General features: G+C 34.8%; 2 protein-coding genes and 1 pseudogene across 2 annotated transcripts; 1 reads left to right on the plus strand and 2 right to left on the minus strand.

The window, feature by feature from the left end:
- The first annotated feature begins 817 nt into the window (after positions 1–817).
- LOC114722691 (phosphomannomutase/phosphoglucomutase-like) lies at positions 818–5,412 on the plus strand (annotated as a pseudogene).
- Positions 5,413–7,904: 2,492 nt separating this feature from the next.
- Positions 7,905–8,447, minus strand: LOC114722692 (thaumatin-like protein). Its single transcript, XM_028908782.1, has one exon. It carries the CDS (start codon positions 8,445–8,447, stop codon positions 7,905–7,907), a length of 543 nt encoding a protein of 180 aa, XP_028764615.1.
- Positions 8,448–16,028: 7,581 nt separating this feature from the next.
- On the minus strand, positions 16,029–16,712 carry LOC114722693 (thaumatin-like protein). The gene is made up of 2 exons (XM_028908783.1): positions 16,276–16,712; positions 16,029–16,140 (listed from the first exon to the last, which is right to left on the minus strand). The coding sequence occupies exons 1-2, from the start codon at positions 16,710–16,712 to the stop codon at positions 16,029–16,031; spliced, it is 549 nt and encodes a 182-aa protein (XP_028764616.1).
- Positions 16,713–22,250: the final 5,538 nt, after the last annotated feature.

Raw genomic sequence — 22,250 nt, forward strand, 5'->3', positions numbered from 1 at the left:
CATTTTATCATCGCCAGATATCGCAATATCACTTAAAATTTAATTTAAAAAAAATCACATTTTGAAGATTGGCACATTACCCAAAATAAGAAAATATTAGGAGAAAGCACATTAGGGACTCAAACTCGAGCATATAATAACCAATATTCCATCAAAAACGTTAGTAGGCGATTGGCCAAGAGATTAGGAAGCATTAGTGTTTCATACCATTTGTAGTCTCCAGCAAAGAAAAGTGCGGACTCGTACTTTTCCAAATTAGCTCTCGAAAAATTGTCGAATTTCCACCTATAACAAAGAAGAGGAGGTTCTTCTACCATTGACACGCATTCTTGTTTGGAAGGAGGCTTGATCACAAAGATTTTGGCTCCCAAAACGCAGGCATCCCCCATCAAAAATCCATTTGAAGGCTCCTTGAACGACTGGAGGTCGATGAACTTTGGAATGCCCCATTGAGTTTGCAGCTTATGAAAACGCTTTGTGCCTGCGTCTGCATTTCGGTAACTGAGTTAACAACATATGCACAATACTATCTCCCCCTTAGTTAATACTGCCGTCAATCCTTAATATGAGAGCAACATTAATTAAATTAGTTATTTGTAATAAATAAATATTATGTTCCCGAAATACCCCAATCAATTACGTGCATTTAATCTTCTTCAACTTTTTAAAACTTTGGACAAGGTAATGGAAATCTTGTCCTATTGTTTAGGAACCATCAAACATAAAAGTTTGAGTTGTCAGACAGAATCGCAGGAATGCCATAAGAACCTTTAACATGCTTTGTTGCTTGAAATCCTTTTTGGCTTGAAGTGTGGAGATGCACAGCCAGCAGCATCTGCCTCTCTGTTGAAGTTTTGACGGTTACGAACAAGGATCTGACACCAAAAGGAAAATAAGGAAGAGGAAAAATAGTTAAGCTTTTAAAAACTTACAAAAATTAACTATGGTAAGACAGACTTTTAGTTCATGACAAGAACTCAAGCTGTTAGGTTGAATATTTAATACAAACTCTGCAAGCATGATTTGACACTTTCCTGTTAACTACTCTGTGTGTGTGGTGCAAACTACATTCTAGAGTATATTTCTATCTGGATTGTGGTAACTAAAGTAGTTTCATGTACACATCACCTTTTAATATTATTACATCCACTGATTATACATTTGCATGTTTATGAACAGCAAGTCATCTGCCTTTCAACAGGAATGGATTTAAATTTTTCACAAATTCTGGTGGGCTTGGGAAGGCTGACATTACAGACATCTTAGACCGAGCTGCAGACATATACACAAAATTTACAAAAGAGAGTTTGATGAATACGGAGGGAAAGGCTTCAAAATCCATTAAGAAAGTTGATTACATGGCTGTGTATACATCTGATTTGGTGAAGGCAGTTCGTAAAGCGGCTGGAAATGTAGGTATGAATTCCCTGAAATACTGCATGACAGTAAGTATATTTAGGAGATATAGATATTAAGTTCTTAAATGAAGTGGCGATAAGAAAAGAGACTCTTTGCCTCTAGAGACTCTTTATAGTGTTGTAAAGTACTTCTCTGGTTTGCCAATTTTTTCTCCCTATATGTATTGTTCACTAACTATCGCATGATATTATCAATCCACAGAGAAGCCATTGGAGGGATTCCACATAGTTGTGGATGCAGGCAACGGAGCAGGAGGATTTTTTGCGGTAAATGGTCTTTATTAGCTCCTTGTTCTTTTTCAAATAATATTTTGAGTATTAAGGCATTTATGTCAGAAAGATCCATCAAAATGAACTTGCAAACTAAAGGAACAAAATACATACTCATTAAACCATTAACAAAAATGTAGTTTTCTACGGACAAATTGATAGTGTTTAGAAGTGCCTATGACATTCACACACAATCTTTTTTGAAATCTGACGGGAGGAAGACAAGGGGTGGATGTTGGATCGCAACAATCACTGCTCTTGCGACGCACTAACTGCGTTACTCCTAAGCCTCAGATTGGCAAAGTGAAATCAGACGAAACAATAGGAGGGCTAAAAACAACACAACAAACCTTATCTTGTTAAATGAAGTTGGCTATATGGATTACATTACATCATTATGCTCTATCAAAAATCAACTCTTCATATATACCTTTCACCAAGAGATTTCTTTGGTATTCTTTCCAATCTCCTTCTACGTCTTTTCATAAGGCTAAAAGCTATTAGCTCAACTTTCCTCACTGACTATCACGCTTCTTTGCACATGTTTAAACCACCTTAAACGATTTCTTTCCATCTTTTTTGGTACAGATGCCATGCCAACTTTTCTTTGTAAGCAGTCATTGTGGACCTTGTCTTTTCTTGTATGATTGTACATCTATCTTAACATCCTTTTCTCCACTACCTTAATTTTTTTGATCTTGTTATCCTTTTAATGCCCAATATTCACTGCCATATAACGTTGCTAACTTTATAGCTATTAAATAAAACTTCCTTTAAGCTTAGGAAGTACATTGCAGTCATAAATGGCTCTCATTGCCTTCCTCCATTATGACCACTTAGCTTGAATCTTATGCATAGCATCCACATAAATTCCTTTTATCTTATGCATAACATCCACATAAGAAATTCATACATTTCATCAATAATTAATCAGGCAAAAGTTCTTGAACCACTGGGTGCAATTACTACTGGAAGTCAATTTTTGGAGCCAGATGGTAATATCTATCTCTTGGGGATTGATTTGAGCTGTGTATTGTAGTCAAAATTTAACTCAATGTTTTGTGTTCAGGCTTGTTTCCAAATCATATCCCTAACCCAGAAGATAAGACAGCAATGAAAGCTATAACACAGGCGGTTCTTGATAATAAAGCTGACCTTGGAATTATCTTTGATACGGATGTTGACAGGTAAAGATCTTTCTTATTTATTTCATTCATGTGCTTATTATTTTTTTTATAAAAAAATCAACATCTATCACTTTCATCTAGGTCTGCCGCTGTGGACTCCACTGGCCGTGAATTCAACCGGAATCGCTTGATTGCTTTAATGTCAGCTATTGTTCTGGAGGAAGTATGACCTTTTGCCTTAGCTATCTCTGCCCCAGTACTTGTAATCTGAGACTTGTGTAAATATTTTGGCTGACTTAATTCTTTTCCTTTTATCATTTTCCCTAGCATCCTGGAACAACAATTGTCACAGACAGTGTGACGTCTGATGGCCTCACCTCATTTATTGAGAAGAAGCTTGGTATGAACCAATTTAATTTGGGCATGATCTTTAGCCTCTGACGGTCCCCTTGGTGACTTGGTGTTAGAATAAGTCGGACCTATTCTTTGTTAGTTGAATTTCAAAGTACTTTTGCCTTCAAAAAAACACTTATGGAATGAATAATCCAAACCTGTCCTTGCTTCATTTTGAATTTCAAAGTACTTTTGCTTTTAAATGGTGTCAGTAACATGCTAACTGCACTTTCTGTTAAGGTGGGAAGCATCATCGGTTCAAGAGGGGCTACAAGAATGTGATTGATGAAGCTATTCGACTGGTGAGATGAGAAGTTCTACTTTTCCATGGATAATATGGATGATTTTTGTCATGTGAGGCAACCCTATCGTTGGAGCGGAATTGTTATGGAATTTGATCATGAAAGAGAGAGAAAAGAGAGATGTCGAGAAAACATGGGTTTGAGAGTAAGAGAATAATCTGGGAAAATATGAATCTTATTGCAGGGCAAATCAGGTCCGTGTGCTGCATTTATTTATTGGCATAAATCTGAATAAATAAATCTACTAATCTTATCCAAATCTCACTAATATAAATAAATCCTGATAAAAATCCACATAAGTAATAAATTTAACCAAATCTTATCATAGTTCATAATTACATATCAAGAATACTTCACCATTGTTTGAGATTTGAACGTCATAAATTTTAATTGAATTTATTCGACAATGAATCCTAGTACGCATCCTACCTAGTTATTGCTGCTCATTGACAAGTAGATAAAACGGAAACTGAAGTTATGCACAGAAGAAATTTATATTCTTTATATTCGTCATTCTTTATTTATTTATTTATTTTACCTCTGCATGCTTTGACATGGAATCTCTGATTTCTATGTAATAAGCTAGATAGCTGCCTCATGAAGCAATATTTCTGACAGAATTCAATTGGCGAGGAGTCACACCTGGCAATTGAAACCAGTGGACATGGAGCTCTCAAGGAGAATCACAGGCTTGATGATGGCGCATACCTCATGGTAGGCTTTTATTAAAGTTGTGTCATCTAGTCAATCATTGACTATTGAGTACGCTCTCATTTTGGTCCTAAAACGTATTAATTTGCCTCGATTCTTATTACATATATCCTTGGCACATTGCATTTTAAGCAAAGCAAGGCTGTAAAGATTAAATTGAAGAAATTGAAGAGAACTAAATTATCTGAATACTTGATGAATTATAATAGCAAATCGCATGCTAAGCCAAGGAAAAAATGTCTTGTGAGGACAGAAATGACGGTTGGTCTTGTGATATGCAGGTCAAGATCTTAAACAAACTTGCCTCGGCAAGAGCTTCAGGAAAGGGTGAGGGAAGCAAGGTTTTGACTGATTTAATAGAAGGACTCCAGGAACCAGCTTGTGCTGTGGAACTGAGACTAAAGATCAACCAAAATCATCCGGACCTTAAGGGAGGGTAAGTTGCTGTATATAGACTCTGTTCGCGTGCACCTGTATTCTGATGTTGTGAACTCACTTAGAAGCTAGAGTTTTCAGATCATTTCGGGATTATGGAGAAGCTGTGCTGAAGCACTTGGAGAACTCTATTAGCGCAGATCCAAAGCTACGGAAGGCACCTGTAAACTATGAAGGGGTATGCTTGACCTCATTTGTAGATAGATTTGAATCTGTTGGCAGTAATTAAAATGAATTTTTGCAAAGCGTTTACGAAAAAGGCATCTCAATATCGAAATGGGAAACCATGAAATACAAATCCAGTATAAAAATAGCCTACCTACTCTAATTGGTTTATGTATTCTTATCATGTTTTCAATATAATTTCATCTTGTCTCCCCTTATTCTGGTTATGAATTAGGTCCGAGTTTCTGGCTATGGCGGATGGTTCCTTCTCAGGCTCTCACTCCATGACCCTGTCCTTCCCCTTAACATTGAGGTAAAAGGTTCTTAAGCCTTTGCCTGAGCTGTTATGCACTGTACTGAAACATTGCAGCTAATTCGGAATTATCATCTAGGCACCAGGCAATGATGACGCTGTAAAGCTTGGATTCTCTGTGGCTGCAGCTGTAAAGGAATTTGCAGGCTTAGACACATCTGCTCTGGACAAATTTGTAGGAGCATCATAGTTTTGGTGCTTCAATTCTTGCGAGACTTGCGAGCTTGGTGCTGAAAATGCTTTTGCTTCTTGTATACCTGCGTGGGCGGCAATTTACCCAGAAGGGGATCTTCGGTCTTCAGCTCCTCATGCAGCTTGAACTGTGAGTGAATAAAGAGGTTGAGAGAGCATTTGGAGGAAATCTTAGCTAACACTTAGGGTTGTCCAGTATATGCTCAGTAGTCCGAACCTAGTAGTTTCTGAATTGGATGATCTGATGTATTCAATTTTTAATTTTGTTATGTATGGCCACCATGTTGCGCTCTCTTTTGACTCCTCCTTGTTGGGAATGTTCTTTTGGATTTGGTTAACATGAATTTAGAACATTTAAAAGTAAGTTCTTTAATAACGAGATACTATTTCCGGTCTTAAATATAAGATCACAATCTACTTTATCTCTCATATTTATCTAATTTTTCTCAAGGTAGTCTTTATAATAATAGTAGTTTTAGCCAATACACTTTATTAGTAAGGATATTTTAGGAAAGACAACACTTATTTATTACAAATAACTAACTTAGCTAGCTTTTTTAATCTACTGAAATTAATCAACTAGCTCTTATATCAAAGACCGAAAGTAGTATTATTTAATCTTATCAATTGAGTTGTGCTCGTTTTGCTAAAAACTTGCTTTTACAGTCCCTCATTTTGTTTTGTTTTTATGCTCAATTATGGATATTTCAAGCTATTTCATTCTATAATGCATTTGTTTGTTATAAGGATTAGAAGCTTAGGATTCACAAAAGAAACCACATAATTAGTGTATGTGATTTGGTTTTTGGCTAAGACGCTGACTATATTTTCTCTCTTTTATCATGCAACTGGAAACATTGTATTCGTCGTATAAAATTTGATGAATGAGCTATACTGTATATGTGGTTTGGAAATGTTGCAGTATATCATGGATTTTATGCCCTATTATCCACTCTAGTAATCATATGTTTTCTTTTTCGCCAGGTTTTTGAAAGAATGAAGGAAATAACTGTTTCATATTTATGCCCTGGGCATAAAAGCTTTCTTATTTAAAAAAAAGTCACATGTTCAATGAATCGGCGATGATGCATTCATATAAATTCTTTTGGGTAACGTGATTTGAATTTATATATAAAATCTCACATTTAAAATTAAAAATTCTTTGTCTGGGTAGTGTAAAAAATTCACATCAATTTAAAAAAATTATCCTGCTTGTGTGATCCGTCCACATGTTTGGATAGAATTGAAAGAGGATAGCTAAGATTTGAAATAATTAGATTACGCCTTTGAAACTCTGAAACGAATTGTGATGAGCCAAAAAAAAAAATACATAAATATGAGAAACAAAATGAATTGGAGTCTTATATTTAGAACCAAAATAAAATTCAAATGAAGTCTTATATTAATTAAGGACCGGAGGTAGTATTATATGTTATGTCTTATTTAAAAAAAACTAAAAAATGTCTATATCAATTATTTGGTGCTTTCAACCAAGTATTTGAAAGGGAAACAAAAATTTCATTATATATTTTTATATTGCATAAGGAAAAATTTTTAAAAAATAAATAATTGTTGACAGGTCAACTCACCAAAGCAGGTTAAGGTTGGCTAAAAGCCAACCGGCATACAAACAAACCTTTTAACCTACGCTATATAGGTTCAACTTGTCACAAACAAACCCACAACCCATGAATTGGTCTATATTATCACCCCACACACTGATAACTGAAGGATTGCATAAGAATTTACCGTAAAAATACTACTTACGTAGAAGCCTAAGGGGTCAAAGAAGCTATCACGACAAGACGACCACAATAAAAATAAAGACATCAATCCAAGTTTATGGATACACACATATATCATTAATTAAGCCCAATTATATTACTCATAAGCTGAGAATTTATTACTTCTTCCGTCCCTTATTATAAGAAATAACTTTCAAAATCTTCATAATGTTAAATTTAATTAAAAGCAATAAATATGTAAAATATATATATTTTAAATTATGCCTTTGTTTATAAAGTGAGTACATGAGAGATAATGAGTAAAAATTTAGTGCAAATAGATAATAAGTGGCATATATTTAATAAAAATAAAAGTGAAAAGATAAGTTTAAAATTTTAGACAAGAAGGGTTTGTTTCTTATATTTAAGGACAACCACTATATGAAAGAGATTGCTCCTGAGGGATGGAGTGAATATATTTTCAGTGATACAAGTTCACATGTAGGTAGATATTCTCAATAGTACTACCACCAACTCATCAAGACAAGTTAGGGTTAGCTAAAACCCAACTCATCTACAAACATACATCTGTCACGAGCCAATCCACAACATGTGAGTTCCCGTATTATCACTCCATGTAGTGATAACCGAAAGGTTGCATAAGAGTTTAGCATAAAAATACTACTTATGTGGAAGCTCGAGGGGTCAAAGGAGCTATGACGACAAGACGACCACAATAGCAATAAAGACATCCTATGTGGGCAGATGTTCTGAGAATGAATCTCATTACATTTACTGCCTTATTTGAAGGTAGTAATATGAAAACATACTACTTTAAATACTTACATCTAATCTTAAGGGCAAAAGACGACCCTATAGTTGGTTCCTGATTGGCAACCATGAGTTTTAGTATTGTCCTCTGGGTCAAGATAAGCATCAGGGCACTGATCGCCGTAGCATCGGAGGCGAGGGCAATTAGAGGTTGGACTGAACTCCATCGGAACATTGAAGCCATCTATCACTGAGATATCATAGAAGTCCATATTATTCCATGTGTTAAGTGAGAACTCCGCCAGGGTGGCCGGTGGTTGGCCGGAGAGTTGGCAATTGAGCTGGCCTCCACAATCACCGGTCTCGCAGTGCCCACGTCCCGACCAGTCAAAGTTGCAGTTGGTTCGGCCCCATATGCGAGCATCGCCAGTTCCTGATGCTATGCCGAAGCTCCACCTCTCGCCGGGGTTCAACTGTCGGCCTCCTCCTACAGGGATGGCAGCCGCCCACACCGTGTAGGGGCAACTGTTTGTGACCTTAAACCATGCGGCCTGGGTGAAGGTGAAGTTGATGAGAGCTGGAAGGAATAGTAAAACCAGGAGGTGGCTTTTGATGATGAGTGCCATTTTTTGAGCTAGGGTTTAAGGAAAGGCGACTGGTTTGTGAAGAAAAGAGATATCAACGTGGGGTATATATAGGGTTTCTCAGGCTGGGTTGTTCTGAAATTTTTGATGATGATGATGTTATCAAAGTGATGCAACAGGCCTGACGCCATGGAAGTGGGGCTCGATATTGTGCTAGTCTAGTCACGATATTGCCCTAAAATATCTTCCATTTGCTTAATCGTGCATAAAATACCATCTCGAGGAGGATGAAGATAATCGTGCGATATAACTAGACATTCACTCTAGTTTTTCTACATTTTTTTCACTTGCAAAACGATATTAAAGATAAATAAGCAATTTATATTGAAAATAAGTGCTACTACCTCCCCTCCTTAATACGTTTGAAACTCATGAATATGTGGATTACATCACATGTTAAAAGACACTCATATCCTTATTCATATTCCTTAATTCTTACCTTCGTGATTATTGCTCCCTCTCCTTCTACCTCACCTTCATCGCCTCCTTCCTCCGCCCTCTGCCTTCGTAGTCGGCCGCGTCAACTACCGCCGACACCTCTCTGCCTTCGTTGTCACCCTTTTCATCCCTATAAATCGCTGCCACTAGCTCTTACTCCTCCCTTTGCCTTTATCGATCACCACCTAAATTTTCTTCATCTTCCTCCCACCTAAATTTGAAGGTCGTTAATTAGACCAAAATATGTGAGACGCAGCAGCCCCGCCCCTGTCTTCCTCTCCCATTGTGATTTCATCATCATGAATTTATTCCAAATGTGGTCTTATGAAAAATTTATTTTTTAGTTCGCAATGTGATTCTGTGTTTTGTATTTTTTTTATTTTTTATAATTGATTAATTTCGGAGTGTGCGTGGGTGGGGTTAATTATGTTATGGCAGCTAGGGAAAGGAAGATTGAAGGGAAGAGGGGAAAGAAACTATAATTTTTATGGTAGATCGAATGGAAGGAAAAAAGGGGGGGAAAAATTTTGTGAGGCGGTTATGGTCTTTTCACTTTTAAGATCGCTATAATAAATATAAAAAATTAATTTTGTTTCAATATTTCCAGTGTTATATTACGTTCGGTTCTTAATATAAGAGCTAGTTGACTAATTTAAATAGATTAAAAAAATTAGTTAAATTAATTATTTATAATAAATAGGTGTTGTCTTTTCTAAAATATCTTTACTAATCAAATATATTGATTAAAACTACTATTATTATAAGAACTATCTTGTAAAAATAAATAAATATAAGAAACAAAATAAATTAAAATTTTATATTTAATATCAAAATAAAAATTAAATAAGCTCTTATATTAAGTACAGCAGGTAGTATCAAACAAACCCATGATAATCAGCATTACACTCCATTATATTCTCCATCATTATATTCCCTTGCATTAAAAAGAAATTAAAACACAGCGGATATTTTACAAACCATTGATGTGGTATACATTAAAAAGATAGTGGTTATAATGATGTGATGGTAATGAGGTAATCTGTAGATAGTGGTTATCTTTCTGCCCGTGCCCATTAATTTCTAACTCAGGTCAATTTTGTATCCATGCGTGGTAAAAAAAATGGAATTAGAATATATATTATTTCAATTAAAGTTCACAAAAATCAATTAGATTAAAAATTATTAAGGAACTTGAGATGTATTTTTTTTATTTGTTTACCCATATTGACAGTTGTTGTCAATGATCATCAAGTATTGATTGGCAAACACTTAATGGTTATTTTCAGTAATCGTTAAGTATTTAATACAAGAAGATGATTAATACGTTACAATACTTGACGGCTTTAATTTATTGTTAAAACCATCAAATATTTTTGCAAATATTTGAGGGTTATTTACCATGTGAATATACGATGCTTACATATTTGATGGTTTATAATCGTTAATTATGATAAAAAAAAAATAACCATCAAATATTTGTATTTTTGTTGTAGAGTGAACATGTATAAATCTCTAAAAATTTTGCGGGAGTTACTTGCAAATAATTTCACTCGCTAGCTGACTCGAACCAGATGCGTAATAAAACCATAGAGACTTCTGGAGTTTTAGTTGACTTTTGGTTTTTGATGATTTCAACTCTTGTTTTACTATGTTCTTGTTGGTTGGCTTCTTGCAAAAGTTTACAGATCAAATTCTGATCTTTCACTCTTGAATAGAATTCTGGGAGTTTTAAAGTCTATTTTGATCAATAATGTTGAAAGAAAAATAATAACATTTATTGTACTGTATGTATAACTTTGCAGCATAATAGAATATACTTCGTCCCTTATTATAAGATCTTTTTAATTAAATTACACAATTTAAAAAAATAGTTAAAATTAGTTAAAAGTAATTAATATGTAGTAAATATAATTTTTTCTCCAAATATACCCCTATATATAAACGGATAAACGTAAGGGAGTAATAGCGAGATAAATGAAAAGGAGAATATATTAAGTACATTAAATTAGGAGTAAAATAGGTAATACTACATTAAATACTCAGATAAACTCAAAGAGGATCATATAAAAAGGAAAAAACTCATTCAAAAAATTAGATCTTATAATGAAGAACAGAGGTAGTAAACATTAGCATGAGCCTATGTAAAAACGTTAAATTCAAAAAGTGAACTCGTGAGTTTGATAACAATAATCATAGCAAACAATCCATCACCACAAACAAAAATATTACAACTACTACTATAGATGGTACTTTCTATATTACTCCTCCAGTCCTGAATATAAAACTCTTTTTGTAATATAATTTATACTATAAAAGGGGTTTTACATTTATGATCGGAGGAGTAGCTAGATACTTGCATCAATTAGTAGAGGATAGTTGTATAGAAACGTAGTAATTTTGTCCAAAATTTATGTTGATCGGTTAGACAAACAACATAGACAAGGAAGGGAAAAAAAAAAAAGAGGATGTTTTACGTCAGTCACATAATTGAGGTTAATATTTTATCGGCATTAATGCACATGGACATAATGAGATATTTATTTCTTTATTAAATCATCCTTCACTTCACATAGTTAAGTCTTCCAATTAATGCAGAAATACCCCTTCTTTAAACATTTAAAAATGGAAGTGAATAATGACTACAACTTTAAACAATTCAAAGAATCGACAACTGTAGATAACGAAGGCTGCTTAATTACTTAGCTTTATAATTATGACTATATTGATCATGAATTCGGTGCGTTAGTAGTGCTGCAAAAAGTAATTTGCAGTGGACAGTCCCGATTAGTAAAAATTAATTTTATTTAATATAATCGGTTTTACTATTTGAGCAATCTTTTAGTGCTCATCCACTAATGCCCAGGGAAGAAAAATATTCAACTTAATATAAATTATATACATTTCAATGTGGGTAAACGACAGCTTCTTGCTAACTAACAAGATTGGATCTAACAGAAGAAACTAGTTTCTCATAACATAAAGAATCAATATTTAAATCCTTACTAAGAAAGATGTCTATATTTAGTATATGACAGTATCTTGAACAAGAACGCTAACCTCTGTAATAGCGAGATACCTATGCATAATTTTTTAATAATACACTCTTCATAGTTTCCATGAATGACCAAAAGGAACATGGTGAAGCCATTTCATGGTAATATTTCCCCGGCAGTATATGACACGAAGAAGGAGGAACCAAAGGAATAATTATTGTTAGGCAAAATTACATATAGTTCTGAGGCAGGAATACAGGGTAGAGGTACCCAAAAAAATTAATTTATTTTTGTAAAAGTTGACTTATAAAAGACACAACTCCACTTATAAATATGAAAATTTGACTTGTTATCGCTATTCAGGTTTAACTTATAAATATGAATTTTTTTTTTTTACCTCTTTGTGTTTAATTTTCTTGCATGAAACTTATGGGCAACTTTTTTTCTTATGGTTAAGCTTGAGATTGTGTGATGGATCTTGTGGTTAATGGTTATGATAATAACAAAATCATGATTTTAATCATTTCCTAATATATTTTTTCTCAAACTAATATGATAAGATATGAGAATTATGCAACATTTAAGATATGTCATAGTGCTGGATACATTATAAAAAAAATCGGAGTGCTGAGTATACTTGGAAAATAAGAAAAAGTAGTTGGATGCATCTTTGTCCTATTTTTAATTAATAATATAGTATTATATATATATATATATATGTGTGTGTGTGTGTGTGTGCTAGTTGTCTAGTTGCAAAAAGGAGAAAAAAAATCTTGATTGAGCAAGAATGGAGCAAACTGTTTGATTGGATTTTAACCTAACATTTGGACATAATTAAAAGCCACCTTCTTGGCCTACCTATTTTTGAAACACAGTAATTTCTCTCCATTTTCAGGTTCTAGAATCTTTAATTAATAATCATAGGAAAACCATAGGATAAAGGTATGCCAACAAGGTCCACCAAAACATCATAATCCTAAAATGGTTCCTCGAAATTTTATTTCTATGAAATTTAAAATTTTTATGAACTATTTTGAAATGGTAAAATGATCTAATTATCCTTATATTGAAAAAAAAAATATCTTTCCTGTCCGTCGCCAGAATTTGAGCAACAATATATTATTGGGAAAATCCCATATAAATACCTATTGAATTCTAAAATCCCAAATAAGTCACTCTAATTTCACAAAAGACAAATAAGCCTACAGGTATTAAATCGGAATTTGCGAATTTTGACAAATTACCTCCATGCCCTTTTTCTCATTTCCTTATCTTCTCTCTCTTCGTCGTCTTTTTTACGGCAGAGACACAGCTTGTATAGAAAATTACTTTATGACGTGGCTGCATCATTCTTTCAATGGGTTTTGTTAGACATTGGAGACACAGTTGAAATATTTCAGGATCGAGAAGAGAGATCGCCATTGATTTTGGGAGCACACCATTTTACAACGGATCCTCTTCTTCTTCAAATAGCGGCCATTGCGAAACTTTGTTGCTTATATTTATGAATCAAAAGAAGCCGTGGGAACCAAAATATAACAACTATAAGTCATCTTCTTTAGAGATAGAGAGAGAGAGAAGACACGGCTAGATCTTCTTTTTCCTCAGTCATGGTAGCACTAAATATAGTTACTGTCATAGAACATTCTGGTTTTTGGTAAATGTCATTAGTGCAGTTGTCAAACCCATTATAAATGTTGTCAATCATATTATTTTGTAATAGATTGACTTTTGTAGTCTGAATGACAAGAAAATATTATAGATATTAGTTTAATCTTAATGCTACCTTGTCATTTGAATATATTTAATGTAACTTCTGTCATAGGCTTGTTGTTTTTTCGTAAATATTGTCATTTTAGTGGTCAATTCCATTACACATGTAGTAAATTATGAAAGTTATTGATATTATGTTTATTATGATGTTTTTCTAGTGTACTTGTATACTACCTTGTCAATACATTTTGACCCTTGTTTAATTCCCCCAAAAGGCCAGGCTTAAAACAGGTTGCAAAACTTGCTATGGATGTAGTAATTTTCATTACGCAAGTTATCATTCCCATTACATGTTTAATAAAGTTGCCTGCAAATGAACTAAAATTGGATTGCAAATAATCAAGTTACAAGTCTCATAATGCTTTTGTGCAACCTGTTTTAAGTCATTTACATATTATTTTACAAAACAAGTAACGAAAATGACAACTTGCATAATGCAAGTTATCATTTCCATCAAGCGACTTGTAACTTGATTATTTGCAATCCAATTTTAGTTCATTGGCAGGCAACTTTATTAAACATGTAATGGGAATGATAACTTGCGTAATGAAAATTACTACATCCATAGCAAGTTTTGCAACCTGTTTTAAGCCTAGCCTTTAGGGGAATTAAACAAGGGTCAAAATGTATTGACAAGGTAGTATACAAGTACACTAGAAAAACATCATAATAAACATAATATCAATAACTTTCATAATTTACTACATGTGTAATGGAATTGACCACTAAAATGACAATATTTACGAAAAAAAACAAGCCTATGACAGAAGTTACATTAAATATATTCAAATGACAAGGTAGCATTAAGATTAAACTAATATCTATAATATTTTCTTGTCATTCAGACTTCAAAAGTCAATCTATTACAAAATAATATGATTGACAACATTTATAATGGGTTTGACAACTGCACTAATGACATTTACCAAAAACCAGAATGTTCTATGACAGTAACTATATTTAGTGCTACCATGACTGAGGAAAAAGAAGATCTAGCTGTGTCTTCTCTCTCTCTCTCTAAAGAAGATGACTCATAGTTGTTATATTTTGGTTCCCACGGTTCTTTTGATTCATAAATATAAGCAACAAAGTTTCACAATGGCCACTATTTGAAGAAGAAGAGGATCCGTTGTAGAATGGTGTGCTCCCAAAATCAATGGCAATCTCTCTTCTCTATCCTAAAATATTTCAATTGCGTCTCCAATGTCTAACAAAATCCATTGAAAGAATGATGCAGCCACGGCATAAAGTAATTTTCCATACAAGCTGTGTCTCTGCCGTAAAAAAGACGACGAAGAGAGAGAAGATAAGGAAATGAGAAAAAGGGCATGGAGGTAATTTGTCAAAATTCGCAAATTCCGATTTAATACCTGTAGGCTTATTTGTCTTTTGTGAAATTAGAGTGATTTATTTGGGATTTTAGAATTCAATAGGTATTTATATGGGATTTTCCCATTATTATATAAGATCACTACCAATGAAACGACAACAACTTTTTAATTAAAGTATTGACAACTAGTACTACTTTAGCGACTAAAAACTATGTGATAACAAAAACAATTTTTTAATTCACCAACACCTAAAATCGCAGAGACTGAATTCCAAGAGAATAGTTCTAATTCATATTATTGTTCCATAAAAAATAATTCTTACATTCTATTGTTAATATAAGAGCTAATTTGACATTCAATAATTGGTTATAAATATAAGATCCTAATTCACCATCTCTCATATTTATTTATTTATTTAAGGTAGTTTTTATAGTAATTATATATATTAAAGGTTTTATCAAATAATAGTTACAGTTCATAATACACAACTAACTTAAGTCATTTATTTAATCTACTCAAATTAGTCAACTAGTTCTTATATTAAGGATAAGAAGTAGTATATTATAACTTTTTCATGAATTATAAATTTCTTAACTTTCTAAAACTCAAATAAGAGTATTGATTCGAATACATAACCTGTTTATATACATTTTGCAAAAGCTATTTAGCATTCGTCTGATTTTATGATGTAATCATCGTATTTATGGTTTAATGATCCCATGCAGCAGTGCCACCAGAATCAAAGAGATATTTTGGAAAATTAGCGCAAATTTTATATAAATAACTAACTTAATAAATTAAATTAGTTATTTGACTCTTATATTTCACGATAAGGTAAACATAGGTTGGGAATTTAATATAACCTCATCAGCAAGTTTTTTTTTTTTTGGTGAAACCTCATCAGCAGATTAATATACCAGTGCTTGCACCGTAGATATGGAAGATTGACGCACGTCTGATTGCATATAGTCTTTTATTTGGAGTGAGAAAACACAATACAACGTAACGTACGACGTACATATTCTAATTCAAGGGCAAAAGACAACCTTATAGTTGGTTGTTCCTCCTGGGCAAGTGAAAGTGCTGGTAGCATCATCCTTAGGGTAACTATAAGCATCGGGGCACTTATCCTTGAAGAATCTTGAATAATTAGTGGGTCCACAATTCCCAGAATTGCAACAATATTGATCCGTTTTAAACACTGTGCAAGCGTTATTACAACCACCTGGAGCTCTTAACTCGTTTAAGCACTGCCGATTGATGTCAGCGGCGCACCGGATTCCGCGGCACCGATTAGACGTCGGACTGAACTCCATGGGAACATTGAAGCCATCAATAAGTGAGATATCAAAGAAGTCCAGGTTCATGTATTGGTTTAGGGCAAATTCTGCAAGTGTGTTTGGGGGTGTCCCATAGGCTTGGCATCTAAGAAGACCTCCACAATCGCCGGTCTGGCACCTTCCACGGCCCGACCCGTCGAACTTGCAATTGGTTCGGCCCCATATGCGAGCAGCGGTAGTGCCAGCAGCCACGTCAAGGCTCCACATCTGGCCGGGGTTCAGCTGCTGGCCTCCGCCTGGCACGGCTGCCGCCCAAACGGTGTAGGGGCATCTGTTTGTGACGTAAAACCTAGCGCCATGGGTGAAGGTGAAGTTGATAACAAGAAGGAATAAGGAGAACACAGTAAGGAAGCTCTTATTGATAACTATCATTTTTGTGATTGCTTGGTGAAGAAAAGAAGTAAAAACAATGAAGTATATATATAGGGTCAGCAAAGTGGTGGCGCTTAATTAGCACATTAAAAAACTGGCGGTGATCGGTGAATCAATGTTGTGATTGGTCCAGGCAAGAGTTTTGAACAGACTATGATCAAGATGAATTTCTTTAATTTTTTTTTTCCTTCTCTCCCCGGGTTTAATTAAAGTGATCGATGCCATTTTGAATGAAAAAGAATAAGAGTTGGTCATATTTGTGTTTTAATAACTCTTATTTGTTGGATTATGTGTATTTTATACATAAATATGTTCTGAATGCTTTTTGTATTTGTGAATTAATAACTTTTTATTTAAATAATATTCTTTTCAACCAGCTTATATATGAATAATCAGAACTAGTTTGGAGTTAAATTTAATTCTAAATACAAGACACAATTCACTTTGTCTATGTCTATTATATTTGTTTTTTTTTTTCAAACTAATTTACCTAATCTAAACTAATAAATAAAATAAAATATTACATATAGGGTGTGTTTTCAAGAGCAAGTCATATTTATTATAATGAACTAATTAATTTATCTAACTGCTTTAATCTGCTCAAATTTATTAAATAACTCTTTCATAAAAGACAAGAGGTGGAGTACTGTTTGATAATCATAACTGAGTTATCCCAATTTAATTATAATTGGACTCCTAACACTTAAACTATTATTATCACTGTGAATGGTTTTGAATTGAAGTTGACATTGTGCCATATATATGGTTGGAAAACTGGATCCACTTGTCCTGAAAATTGTATGTGCACTTTTTTCCTCCACTCACGAATTTAAACGAACAAACAAATAAATAAACACAAGACCAAATTGCCAAATAAAGGTTATTAAATCAGTTCAAACTACCTATGCTTTTTTTTTTGGTGTTGCATAGAGTTTGAAGAATGTGCTGAAATTAATATTTGCACTACAAGCAAAAATGTAGAATTAGCAGCGGAACATTTCTAGCGGTTCAACAAAACCGCTAGAAATGCTAACATTACTAGCGGTTTTTAGAAAAACCGCTGCAAATTACAGACGGTTTGACCATTGCCGTACATTTCTAGCGGTTACCACCTAACCGCTAGAAATTTAGAGCTAGAAAATTTCCGGGTTTTGGCGGGAACTTGGCGCCAAATTTGTAGCGTTTATTTTCTAGCGGTTCAGGCCAATAAACCGCTAGACACTGAAAATTTCTAGCGGTTGATGCATGAACCGCTAGAAATATTTTTAATTCCCGAGGAGTTTAGAAATTTCTAGCGGTTCGGTCCAAACCGCTAGAAATTTCTAGCGGTTTTGGACCGAACCGCTAGAAATTCTGCCAATTCCCGAGGCACATGTGACCGTTGGGAATTTCTAGCGGTTTTGGACCGAACCGCTAGAAATCTCGGTCTATATAAACCCCCCCCCACCCCCCTTTCACTTCTTCAATCGTTCTGGAAGCGAAGCTCTGCTGAATTTTCTCCACAAACATATTCGAGTTCTGATTCAGTTGCAGATCCTTATTTTCAGGTAAAAATAGTAATTTATTGATAAATAATTTTTATTTTATGTTTTATTTTATTTAATTTATTATGTTGTAGCTTATAAAAATTTTTCTTTTTATTTTATTTATAAATAATTACTATTTGTTGTTATTAGGATGACTCGTCGGCACGGGAAAGACCCAGTTGATCCTGAGAGAGCTGGACCCAGTGAGGTTCATCATGATGCTGGTGAGCCATTCCCCAGCATTCATGACTACGATCTCAGCGAGGAGGATATCCTCAGTTTTATGGAGCAGGATGATGTTGAGCGGACTGAGGAGGCTCATTTTACTGGGGATGAGCAACCCCATGCTGATGCTGATGCTGCTGACGAGGAGGAGGAGGAGGAGCAGGATCAGGATCAGGGAATGAGTATCCCCAGGCTGCGCAGCGTCCTGCTCCGAGACGTCAGGCTGGTTATGAGGTGGAATTTGTCGGTAAGTATTTATTTAACTTTTTAAAATTTTGATCAGTATTTAATTTATATAGAAATTGTATTAATTTATTGATATATAATTTATTTCTTAATTAAATTTTGCAGACACTGAGGGGAACAGGTCCTATCGGAGGCTGACAGCCAGAGAGCTGTCTATGATGACGAGCGGACGAGTGGTTGTGCCGCTCAATGAGTTGGGCCAACCGACGAAGAAAGGTGGCCAGTTGTACAACAAGTACGTGCGCCTCCTTGGTCAGCAGTGGACGCTGTTCCCCATCTACGTGCAGGACTGGAAGAAGATCACCTCAGACAAGAAGCAGCAAGGCTGGGAAATGATGAAGGTAATATAAAATTGTTATTTATAATTTTTTTTAATTTAAATAAATGATTATATATTTTGTTTTCAAATAATTTAATTGTTTGATTATAATTTTTTATTTATTTAATTTGTTTGTTATTTATAATATTTTTAAAAGTAGTTAAATGAATATATATATTTTTTATTTAAATTATTTAAAAGTAGTTAAATGAAAAAATTTGTTATTGATTTCATTAATTTATTACTTATAATAATTTTAAATTTAGTTGAGTAAAAATATTTTTTCATTTAAATTACTTAATTGTTTAATTATTATTTGTTTTTGATTAATTTATATTTTATTTATAATATTTTTAAATTAGTTAAAAACTAATTATTTGTTTTTTATTATTGAAATTGCTTAATTATTTGTTTATAATTTGTTATTTAGTTAATTTATTATTTTAATCATAGAGTAAATTTATTCTGGGGGAGGAGTTGAGGGCTGACACGATCAAGAGGCTTGGGATGGCATGGAAGAACAGGAGGGCCGACCTGTGGAGGGAGAAGAAAGGTGACGGGACGAGGCCCCTCCAGGAGATACTGGCAGATGTACCTGGTGGAGTCCCGGACCAAGACTGGTCCAGTTACGTCTATTTTAGGATGACGGCTGACCAGATGGTATGATAATATTGTATTAATTATAATTTCTTTATTTTTTATCCGACTTGACTCATTTAATTTAATTTTTTTACATTTTGCTTCAGGCTCTTTCTAGGAGAAATGCTGGGAGCGTCAGGCATCAGACGATACGTCATAGGGCTGGATCCAGGAGCTTTGCGATCACTTATGACGAGATTGTGAGTACTTGAAATAAATTTATTAAATATGTATATGTATTTAATTTGTAACTAATTATTTCTTTGATTTCATTTACAGAGGGAAAAGATACGCAGGAGCGGGGATACACGGCCACTTATGGCGAGATGTGGCCGATGGTGTATAGACCTCGAGACGGGCGTGCGTCGGATGAGGTTGAGGAGATAGCGGTAAGTAATAAATTAAATATTAATATAATATCACAGTGTAGATATCATTATATTATAATTAACTTCTTTATATTAATTTTGGTAGGCACGGATGACTCAGGTCGATTCCGAGTTGCGTGAGTCTCAGGGGTCTGCCTTGGATCCCACCGCCTCACTTTTAGCGGGTCGTGGCCGGCCGCAGCACCCTGGTCGAGTTAGCGGGCTTGGACTTGGACCTACACCGACTAGGTTGCCCCGCTCAAGTGGCGCTGGCCCTTCATATACTGCCGGGAGCTCTCATGCTAGTGCGAAGCGGCCGGGTTCCTCATCCTCAGAGGAATTGCGAGAGGAGCTCAGACAAGAGTTCGAGGCCAGGATGGAGGCCAGGATCGTGGAGCGTGATCGTCAGCTGCAGGAGCGTGATCGTCAGCTCCAGACGCAGCTTGACCAGCTCTTGGCAGCTGCTACGGCTCTGCGTCATGTGGTGGTCAGTATAGCTCCAAACATCTCGGTCCTGAGATCCCCGACCTACACCTGCCACCAGTCCCGCCCCTACCCCCCATCCGCCAGTCCAGTCCCAGCAGGTTGAGCGGCCTGCCCACCCCCAGCCGGAGGATCCAGCAGAGGATGATCACGATGATGCTGCTTCTGCCCCTCACCCATGATTTATCTTGCTTTCATTGTATGGGATTTTATTAGAATTTTGATTTTACGGTTTTATATACTATTTAGATATTTATTTAAATTTTATATTTATTTGTTTACTTTATTTATTTATTTCTATAATTTTATTTATGTCAAGTATTAATTAATATTGAAATATTTATTTATTTATTACAACATCAACATTACAATTTATTAAACACGTTAAACATGTTAATTAATCAAAATAATTCTATAATCATTTATTAATTTAATAAATATTTATTTTTGTAATGTTATTAATTTATTGTGCAGTATTTCTATTTAATATTTAAAAATAATATCAACTGAAAATTACTGATTTAATATTTAGTAATTTTCTAGCGGTTTACAAAACCGCTAGAAAATTACCTCTTTTTCTAGCGGTTCATAAAAACCGCTAGAAACCGATTTTCTAGCGGTTTTATAACCGCTAGAAATTTCAAAACCGTTGGAGAAAAAATTCCCGTTAAACCGCTAGAAATTTCTATCGGTTTGTAACCGATATTTTGAATTTCTAGCGGTTAATAACCGCGGTTACAAACCGCTACAAAAAAATGACCGTTCCACCAGCCTCCTTTATAAGCTGAAGCACTCCAACTGAATTCCATTTTAACTTCTCTTTGAGCTTCCTGTGTCATATTTTCACGAAATTTGAGCATTATTAGTGATGGATAGGTCGTGGATCAACTTGCACCGGTCGACTCCGCAATACTTGGCTGGTCTAAACTATTTCTTGGATTTTGCTTTCGCCAATGCTGCCGTAAATGGTAAGATTCAGTGTCCCTGTCCTAAATGTAATTTCAAAAAGTGGCATCCCAAAGATATTGTTAGGGAACATTTAATCTTTAAGCCTTTTCCGCGAGAGTACGTATTTTGGCAACTACATGGGGAACGGCTAGATATGGGTGCTGAGTCAGTTCCAGTAGTTTCACGGATGGGAGTTCGAGTGGATGAAGCCGATGCCGTGAATGATGCTGTGCGTGATGCTTTTGGTGTTCACGAAAGCTCGAATCCCAACGAAGATGAAGTAGAGGGACCTCAACCGGAGTTTCTAAGAAACGAAACTGCTCGGGAATTTTTTGACCTCATGACCGAAGCTGACAAGCCTCTTTATTCTGGGTGCACAAAGTATTCGAAGTTGTCATTCTTGGTGAGGCTGTATCACATCAAATGCTTGTGCGGTATGACTGACAAGGCGATGTCCATGTTGCTGGAATTACTGGGAGATGCTTTCCCCCAAGCTGAATTCCCTCCATCTTTTTACGAAGCAAAAAAGATTATTAACAAGCTTGGCTTGAACTATAAGAAGATAGATGCATGCCCAAACGACTGTATGCTATACTGGGGAGATGATGCCAACAAAGAGATTTGTACGAGATGCAAGACGTCACGCTATAAGTCGGTACGGAAGGGCAAGAAGCAAAAGAAGAAACCGGCCAAAATTCTCAGGTACAAATTATTACAGCGTGTGTTACTTGTTCCGTCTCTAAATATTCGATATTTGAAATTCTTAAAACAATTGATTATGTCA

Source organism: Neltuma alba, unplaced genomic scaffold (genome assembly GCF_004799145.2).
Source record: "Neltuma alba isolate B1F8T4 unplaced genomic scaffold, ASM479914v2 tig00012103_pilon, whole genome shotgun sequence".
NCBI classification, from domain to species: Eukaryota; Viridiplantae; Streptophyta; class Magnoliopsida; order Fabales; family Fabaceae; genus Neltuma; species Neltuma alba.

Coding starts and splice junctions, on each gene's coding strand:
- LOC114722692 (XM_028908782.1), bottom strand. CDS start 8,447: ATGGCACTCATCATCAAAAGCCACCTCCTGGTTTTACTATTCCTTCCA.
- LOC114722693 (XM_028908783.1), bottom strand. CDS start 16,712: ATGATAGTTATCAATAAGAGCTTCCTTACTGTGTTCTCCTTATTCCTT. Junction 16,141..16,275: donor AATCGGTGCCGCGGAATCCG/GTGCGCCGCTGA, acceptor TAATTATTCAAG/ATTCTTCAAGGATAAGTGCC.